Source organism: Leiobunum rupestre, chromosome 1 (genome assembly GCF_980474605.1).
Source record: "Leiobunum rupestre chromosome 1, qqLeiRupe1.1.hap1, whole genome shotgun sequence".
Taxonomy (NCBI): Eukaryota; Metazoa; Arthropoda; class Arachnida; order Opiliones; family Sclerosomatidae; genus Leiobunum; species Leiobunum rupestre.
Window position 1 is genome coordinate 11,233,048 of NC_143384.1, and position 10,097 is coordinate 11,243,144.

Below are 10,097 nucleotides of genomic sequence, written 5' to 3' on the forward strand. Positions count from 1 at the left end.
CTTTAGCAGATAACTGGTTTTTATTCTAACGACAGTACCCAGATACGCTTTGCGCTTTTCTGACAAACCTAATGACTTTCATGGATTATCTGTTTTTTAAATTGTTTCTTTAATCCTATTTTAGTGTAGCTTTCTATTGACATCGTTGGACTGAGCCAGTTTTTTTTGCTGTACAAATAAATTTAAAACGATTAAAAAACATTTAATTAGATGTATCAATTTAGTCAGTATAAAGACATATATCTATCCACCTATTTGCCTATTCGTTTTCAATATTAGTTGGCGCGTCGGTTACCGAAAACGGTAAAATCCAGATAGCCGTAGGTCAGATAAAAAGGCGGCAGGGAGCCAGAAGAATCAGGTTATTTTTCGGAAATATATTTGATATGAGAAACGGTAGTCAGTTTGTCTTATTCAGATAATCATAAGAAGCCCTAATTGTAATAATGAAATCGATATATTTACCAATGAACTTACTTTTCATGTAAGAAAATGTAAATATTTTAGCTTTCAATCTATAATCTCGCAGTAGTGTTTCGTGCGTTACAATTCAGAATATAAACATTACCAAATTTCGTGAATTTTCGAAAACATTGACTAATCGCATTTCTATATTTCAGAAAATGAGGATCAACTGGATCGGCCCCATACACCAGTACTCGAAAGCAATGGTAGCGAATGTTCTTTTGAACTATCGTAATGAAAAGCTCAAAGTTAGTTTGATTCTATTTTTTGCTCATTTTCAGAAGCGCAAAATCAACCGACACCCGCTCCCGTTCAACAGGAATTTAATGCCAATGAATGCCCGAATTGCTTTCTGGATCCATGTATTTCAAGACGAAACCATGTGTGGCTTCAAACCCAACAGGATCCATCTATCCATAATCCGCCAATTAGGCGCCAAAAATATAAAAAATTTTGGAGCTGTATTTCTAACTTAGGGGGGTGGACAAAAGAAGGATACCTTGAAATAAAGAGTGAAGATGGAAACCGACAATTTATGGTTTTTCATAAAAGAGAAATCATGCCGCAATGCGTACTCAATGAAGTACGTAGGAGATACCCAAATCCACCTGGTGTACCCTACAAAGGACATCAGTGGGCCTAAATATTTGTGTACTGATTTTGCTCAATTTGTCTTGAAAATATTTTTAGTGTGAAAAATAAAAAAGGGCGTATAGCCTGTCTACGTCTTTCTAAAATCTGTCTCCATGACTCGTTCCTTTTACATTTTTGTGAATTTTAAATTTCCTGGAATGTTTTAGGGTTTCAAGAATTTTGGACCTCGAATTCTATTAGTGGTCTTCAATCAAAGAAACTTATTTTTTATTGGGAATAACATAATATAAATAAAATTAAATCATGAAAGTAAATTTTAATTTTGTTCGATGTCATCATCACTGTTATACTCGGTAAATTGACTTATAGAAATATCATTTTCATTAGCCGTGGTTTCCGTTTCGCTACTTCGATAGGTAAATAGATTCCAAATTTTCTGAACAAAACTGAAAAAATAAAACGAGAAAATAAGATCGAATATTCAAGGTTTTCTAGTGATCCATACTAACAGTGGCACAGATAATTAGTATCATACGTACTTATAAGATTTCTTTTTGTTGGTCTTTTTTCCTCTAATTTGGTTAGCGTGTTGTACCCTTTCTCTATCCCATACCCTCGTATAACCTCGAGAAACATGTTCGTTCCAATCAAGAACCACTAAATCACGCCTCAATTCATAAATAAAGTCGCCATAGTGGATTCTTTTGTCTAGGTACACCAAACATGTATTGTTGAAGCTTTCAACGTAATATGTGTCTCTAGAATTTGCATAGTCGGCTGGGTATTTATATAATGTAGTCGAGTGCAAGAAATTTTCTAACATTTCAGCAGCTTTTGGGTCAGAAATAACATCGACTGAGAGAACGTGATCCTTTTCCCGGCAAGGGGATTCCTGAACGCAGAGTTGATGTTTATCCTGAAAATGTAGGATACACCGGTCAATGTTTTTCCGGAGTTTTTCTGGGTCTTGTTCACAGTTGGCTATTGACCAGTACATATGATTTTTGACAACGCTTTCTTTGTCTTTCAGTTGCGGGTGCCATTTTATTCCGGTCCATTTGATCGCTCCTTTTCCTAGCTCTCGCAATCCTTTTGCAATTGCTTTGACCGCGTGCCATCTGTCGTTGGTGCTCGTAGGCCCGTTTTGTTCTTTTATATATTTGTTTACACTTGTGTTACGGTCATGTGCATGATCCGTAACAACAAGCCCGTGTAATTTCAACTCGTCATAGATTATTTTTGTACCATACAGTTCATGTTTTTGTGAGCTGGGTTCGTCTTTTTTAGTTACATGAACTATGCTCACAACTTTATGGGTCTTCGAACCTAGAGCGACAACGTCGGCGGGCATGGAATTGTTTCTGCACGCATGACGTGCGTCAGTTTCAATTTCAATTTTCTTCTCCCCGTTCTCTTCCGTCTGTTCACAATGAATTGCTTCTTTTATTGATTCTAATTTCAATAAACTAACTATAGCTCCGAAGGCTATAACTATATTTTTGAAAGTGTTTCTCTCATATACCCCAAGATTACAGAATTTTACAAATTTATCGAATTGCACTTTTAGCATTCCGCTACAAGCAAATGCAACAAAAAGCATACAGTTTACTGTGTAAAATTCCTTGAGCTGTGAAGAAGTAATCACTTTCTTGCAATGCCCTTCTTTGCATTCTATTTCACTTCTTTTACAAATCTTGAAATATTTCTCGAACCCTTGAAAGAGAGTTCACTTTTACACATTCTACTATGTTTACTGAATTCTTTTGTTTGAGTGGCCAGCGATTCCTCATCAAAAATATAAGTTTTTGGCATAGAAGAGGGCTCTTCATTTTCTTCATCATTTTCACTCTCCGTATTTTCAGGAGACTAAAAAAAGAAAATATAAAATATAAAAAATTTAAATGTTTAATTATCAATATAAAACTAAATTTGAACTAAAATTAGGTTAAAAAAATTATCAATTTACGGTGCATATTATATAACGTTAGGCATATCGAAATATAAGAGGTAATGTAATTTAGTGAGTTGGCACGATTACGTCAGAGAATGTTACCAATGCTTTTCACAAAAGTATACCGGCATTGCGGCCATGCATGGCCAAAGCTACGGAATGCCATTACCATATATCATTACTATAAAAATAGGTAAGTAGAAATGACATCGCAAAGCCTGCTACTTAGAAAAATCATTCTAAGTGGCGGCGCCAGGAACTTTTGAAAAGTTAGGCAAAGTATGCTGAGGGGCCCCTGTTTATACTTTTTGTGTCTCTTTGAAGGGTTTTGGAGCCACTATTCTAATTACCCTAGAACTACCGAAATATAGTGAACCGCCTTCAAGTTTTCGAATTCAACGCTTCCTCTAAATACTTCAGTGAAAATTTAAGTAATTTAAAATTGAACTGCAAAATATTTCACTAATGTTATTCTTTTGGTAATCCCCAAAATTTTGGGGCCCCCTTTCCAATTTCAAGCAACGCAATGGCCTACCCCTGTCGTCGCCACTCTAGATAAAGTTCATCATTGAATTTATGTCTGAATGTTTTATTGTCGCTATTTGTTATTGATTTATTACAATCAGAATTATAATCCAATCAGTAGCGTCAGTACCAGGGGGACGAAGGGGGCGACTGCAAACTTATAGGGGGCGCGTTTTAGAGCTTTTTATCATGATAATTTTGTATTAATTAATTTGTAATATAATTTAATAAATTCATCAACATTGCAATATATGTGTTTATAAATATTTGTCATATTAATACGTTTTTTTATGACAGTCTTTATATCAAATAAATCTAAATATTTAAATTAAATAGCCCAAAGCTACAGAGTAGTATCGCTCTGTAGCTTTGGGCTATGGGCGCCATTTTTTGGGCAGTTTTTTATCTATAGGAAAAAGCATGGATGACGTCGACATACGTCACGCCGATATTACTCTATATAGGAGGGGGCGCAAAATTGGTGTCTGGTTACGCCACTGAGTATGATTTAGTTTTGGGGAGGGCACACAATGAAAAAAAATATATATACCTACAACCATACGTTTCGGAGGGGGGGGGGCACTGACGACAATAAGTTATTATTTATCCGAAATTTAATAATTCTCAACCCGAATATAATTACTGGGGCAAGTTTGATTTTGTAGGATATTTAACTAAAAATTAAAAAATATACACTCTTACGTTTCGATCAGAATCGATTTTCTCATTAGAAATTGTCGCCTCACTTTGTTCATCCTAAATTGTTTGAGAAAATATGTAAGAATGCTACGTCTAACACAGTTTTCTTGAAAAACAATATACAAAATATAAAAACTACTTACCATAGTATCTTCAATTATACACTTCAATCCAATAAGTAAAACTTTTGCTGTGGTTGCAGGATGTAAAACCTTTCGCGCTCTTTCTAAGGTAGTAGCAAACTCTAATTTTGAAGCTTCATTCTCAAAGTTCGTAGTAATGTTTTGCCGACAGTATTTTTTTCTTGTATATTCTTTTATCTCTCCTGATTTCAGTCTTTTTTATATTTGGAGGTATTTTCATTATTAGAGTTATTTGTTACGTCATGTAAAATATCCATTATTTGAAAATAGTTTCAAACTCAAAATTAGTATCCAACGCAAATTACTCTTACAAGACCGTTCTTTTTGACTATGAAAGCAAAAGTGAATCGATATGACAATATTATTTCGAGCTTAGAGAGGGTATTTTGGAATTCAGACTGGTAGTTTCAAAAAAAAAGGTAAAAACCCATCGCGAACGCCGAGTCTAGTCGATCTGACCCACATAGGTATCTTCGCTGAAAGCAGATATAAGACACTGTTGTACTGTTGCATACAAAATAACATTGAAAGAAGTCAGCGCTACAATAAGCGGGGAAGAAGGTCGGATTCATACAATAGTCCGAGCCGCGGTGAGCGGTCCGAGCTGTCACTCATCACGATAGCCGGTAAGTGATGCAGAGAGGGTGGGGGTTGAAATTCGCGCACGAGAAAATTTCTTCTCTCCTCTCGTTCTTTAAAGATTTTTACTAAATTACAAACACTGCGTCCAAAGAGCATGGGCAACATCCCTGAGTAGTTTTTTATTCAGGAGATTAGTGGTTTTAGTTATACACAATTAACAACACAATGAATGCCAATTACATGTATTGTCAATGGAACGTTGGGACCAACCACGTTAAAATTAATACCCCGTGAAAATCTCGTTTTTCTACAATAAATAGTGTGGCTTGTATCGATTAATTTCAAACATCCTGTATATATCTAGTGGAACTATTGCTATGGCCAAAATGTAGTAGTAGAAGATAAAGTAAAATTAAATAAAAACACCAACACTTTGCGTAAGTAAAGTAATTTTTATTTGTAATTAAAACCGATTAGTTTCGGCAAACCTCAGTGCCAATGTCAATGCCGAAGAAAAGTGACATCTGCGACATTTCGAAATATATTGATACAATATACAATAATAACAAAAATCGAAACAAAATGAAAAAAGAAAAAATTATTAATTTAAACTATATTTCTTATCGATAGTATATTATATATAAAAGGTAAATAAGGTCCATTAGAATTTATTAACATTTTTCCCCATGATTATAAATTTCGATAGATTGGCGTGTACATACCTCTTTGTATATAAAATTTAGGTTCAGCATTAATTTAGCATCACCGAAGTTGGGTGAATGTCCGGTCTCTTTAACCTGATTGTTCCCACTCACTACATTTAATGTGACCTGTGTTTATCTTATCGAATTTTTAAAGATCTTTTCGTTTGACCAAGAATGTATTGAAGTTACTAAGAATATTTGAGCATAGCATTAACCCCTGGTACCATCCTCGCAGCTTTTGTGGAGAAAGTTCGTCTGCATTTAAGGCGCATTCAAGGTTATACCATATAGAAAACTTGAATGGGAAAGCAGACGAATTTAAGCTCCAAAGGCTGCGAGGATGGGAATCAGAATCCTGTAGTCCAATATTCTTAAGGTCTATTCACACGAGCCAACTTTTTGATCCAACTAGATGAGTCAACTTTGAGTTGAGTTAACTAGTTGGTTCGTGTGAATAAAAGTTCGATGAGTTGATCCACCAAAAAAGTACGCGAGAAAAAAATGTATCACTGATCCATTTTTGCTGACTCAGCATTTTGATTTGAAAAGTTGGCTCGTGTGAAAAGGTCTTAAGTAACTTCAATACATTCTTGGTTTGACCAATGTAACTTTTATCACAATCATAACAGGAAATTTTAAAAAAACCTTGTTTTAGTAGAGGATTTGATTTGTTTTCGCCACTATTCAAATGTTTTTTAAATTTGATTTTGAGGTATAAACCCAACGCTATTTTTTTAAGTAAAATAATTGCGGTGCCATTTTACATAAGTGTCACGTTTTTCTTTTGACTATTCGTTTCAGGCATTAGTAATATGGTGTCAACTAGTTTTTGTTATGTTTTTTAAACTTATTAAATATTTTATCCATCATGTATGGTTTAAAACCTCGATAAATTGCTACATATTTTAATAAGGCAACTTCATCAACGACAAATTTATAATTACTACATACACGATAATTACGAAATTTTTGGTAAAGCGGATGTGTTGACCTAAGGAGATAATCGACAACTTTCATCTAAACGTCTAAAAATTTCCATGTATTGTTTACCTCCTTTTCGTATGTCAATTTGATATTTAAGTGAACAGAGTTTAAATAATTTAATTATTTTTCGATGTCATTTGTACCCTTTAGGAACAGACTTAAAGGGTCGTCAACATAACAAGCAAACATATCCGGGTTAACTGTAAAGTGTTTTTAAAACACATTGAAAATTGTTAAAAAAATGTCTTTGAAAATAGGTGAGAGGCAACTACCCGTACTCAAACCATCATTTTGAAAGTGAAAAGAATTATTTTATATAAAATACTAGTTTTTGACCGTAAACGCAACGAAGCTTACCAGCTCATCAACCGTTACATTATCGTAAGTTTCTCTAAAACGTGTTTTCAAGATTTCTCTTTGATGAGAAATTAAGTGAACAATAATACTATGTCAAACTATATAATTTTTGAAGCAATCTCAGTCCTTTATCTTTCTACAAGTTCAGTACTACTTTAACAAGAAGGCCTTTGATATATCTCTAATGATTTAATTTTAGAAGCAATAGGGCAATTTTAGAATTTTTGAAACAGCATACAATCTCGGAGTGTTTTTAAAAACATTTTCAATTGATTTTATGGTTTTCAAACGTATTTTTTAACTCAGTTATTACTTTGCTAGATTGATCAAAATGTACTTTCCGATAAACTTCTTCTTTAAGTTAGTCATTAACTCTATCTTCAATTCTTCATATGGCGATCTCTTAAGAACAACTATCGTGCCACCTTTGTCAGAAATATTTATTACTACGTCGTAGCTCTTCAATTTTTAAAATAATCGGTTAATTTTTTAAAACAATTCAGATGGACCTTATTTTCCTTTAACATATTAAAAATCTATCGATAAGTAATTTAGTATAAATAAATATATTTTTATTTTATTTCTCGAATTTTACCATTATATATTATATGTAAATGGCACTGCTGGCACTTTTCTTCTGCCTTGACAATGGCAAAGAGGTGTGCCGAAACTAGTCGGATTTTATTAAGAATAAAAATTACTTAACTTACGCAAAATGTTCGTGTTTCAAATTAATTTTACTTTAATGTACACGCGTAAGTTGTTTCACCCCATTTTTATAAAAAACAAAACAAAAGGAGTAGTTAAAGTACTAGTTATTAAATAAATTGTAAAAGTAGTAGTAGGAGATTGTCTAATGCCGCGACAGCAAGGGCAGATTTATATGGGAAAATCGCCCCCCTAACGAAAATCGGGGCTATTTTCATGGTTTTCGAGCAAATTATTTTTTACCGGTAGGTTGCAGACAAAATCCACGTTTTTTCACTGAAATATGAGGTCATGAAAAAACAAGTTGGTCGTAGGAGGCAAATGCTTTTTGTTTCATTTATTTTAATCTAAAATTGGAATTAACGACGGAATCAGTTTACAAATGTGCTAAAATCATACCACCTTCAGGTGCGACACACCTCTGGTTATATTAAAAAGATTTTAAAAATAATCTCGAATCATTTCTGGGGTGACAAGATAACCTGCCTCTACAATTCCCTCGCGTTATACATGAACGCTGGCCACAGGCGTACGGTAAACGTGGTTTTTTATGAAGCCCCACAAGAAAATATCCAGATCTGTTAATTCCGGGGATCTAGGAGGCCAACGAACGGGTCCATTCCTTCCCATCCATTGATTGAGGAATTCCTTTTTGAGGTTCTTAACAACATCATATTGCTGTTGAGCTGGCGCTCCGTCATGCATAAATCCAAGACGCTTGAAATCTTGCACGGGAAGATCATCCAATGTATCCGCTTCCTCGTTTTGAAGAAAGGCCAACTAATTCTGTCCATTAAGACGAGTCGGTAGAAAAAATTAACCAATTAGTCTATCTCCTACCAGACCAGCCCACGCTAAACTACTGCTGATGGTGATAAGGGTATCTCCAGTGAGGACTCGCGTTGCACAACATGTGATTGTTCTGGTGGTTAAATGAGCTATCACTTGATAAAGTGCATTCATCGGATAGAAGCAAAACACGCTGAAAATCCCGGTTTCCGTCAGCCATGATGTTAAGCCAATTGCAGAATTTGTATCGGTGCTGCATGTCTCCATTGTCTAGTGCTTGATGGATTGTCGCTCGGTAAGGAATATAATGGTTACGTAGCTATTGGCCACACACTGGGCATTGCTCGCCACTCTGTCGCTCGATCGAGGATATGCAACGAAGTACGCAAGGACAACGTCTACCAAGTCAATGTGCTTTTGGCCTTTTCCACGGAACCTCGGATTGATGTTGCCCAATTTGTTTAAGTCCCTTTTGACTCTGAGAACAGTTGTGTGACCAGGGCTACAGTTGGGAAAACGATTTCTAAATAACTGGCTTACTCTACGAGCGTTCTGATTTCCTATACCAATAAATAGCTCAAGCACATGGTTGCACTGCTCAAAATTATATCGAGGGGCATTATTTAACTGACAATTTCGAATAATGATTTAACTTCGTTGTGGTTCAGCTTTAAATACTAAATGGTAACTTTTTAAGAATAAACCTAAGTAATAACACTCTATTTCTGAATTTAATTTAAAATTGTCAAATGCTATTTTGGCCAATTTTATATTATAATGAATGGACCAGCTTGTTTTTGATGTCTTCATATTTAAGTGAAAAATTGGTGGATTTTAATCAAAACAAGTGTACTCTAATATTTCGGAGTCTGCTATTTCCCTTTCTCTTTCAAACTTTTTGGTCTGCAACCTACCGGTGAAAAATAATTACATCCAAAACCATGTATATTTCCCCAATTTTCGTGAAAATAAAAATTTAAAACGATTAATTGTCATTTAATACCCACTGGAAATTTTGTACATATTCAATACATAGTTTTGGCAAAAAATGCTTGATTCGCTAAATTTCAAACACCCTGTAAAAATCTATGTTGAACTAAAAATGCAAGATCCCCGTCTTTGAATGGCTAATTTTGCGCCGCTTTTTATTATGTTTTTGCCATTTCATTTTAGTTTTTTTTAAGAAAGGCTGTCGAATTTCAATTCCAACGTCTTTGATAAAATATTTTAATTTAAAATGTTTTTACATCTCATATATCAAACATTAATCTATATTTCGAGTGATATCATCTGTTTAACAATAATTTCCAATATTGTTAGCTGCTGTTGCTTACGCAACAATACCTGTGTGTGTTATCTTAAGGTCGTTAAATTAACTGAATTATCTTATATTTAAAAGGGATAAATAAACTTTTATGTTTTTTTATAATGAAACAATTAGTAAGTTTTATAGCAGTCAGTATTATTCCATGGTGGAAAGATTAATTTAAAAATATATATAGATTCTCCAAGTGAAAGAGCTGAGCGAATCCAATTTTGTAAAGCTACTTGTCATATATTCTCTCTTAAAGTTTTAATATAAAAATTAACTTAAAA

At 34.1% G+C, this 10,097-nt stretch overlaps 1 protein-coding gene across 1 annotated transcript; it reads right to left on the reverse strand.

Annotated features, from left to right (window-relative positions):
* Window positions 1-1,375: 1,375 nt before the first annotated feature.
* Window positions 1,376-8,768, reverse strand: LOC149961085 (uncharacterized). Its single transcript, XM_090155667.1, has 5 exons — window positions 8,553-8,768; window positions 8,223-8,492; window positions 2,814-2,925; window positions 1,599-2,772; window positions 1,376-1,505 (listed from the first exon to the last, which is right to left on the reverse strand). The coding sequence occupies exons 1-5, from the start codon at window positions 8,766-8,768 to the stop codon at window positions 1,376-1,378; spliced, it is 1,902 nt and encodes a 633-aa protein (XP_090011793.1).
* Window positions 8,769-10,097: the final 1,329 nt, after the last annotated feature.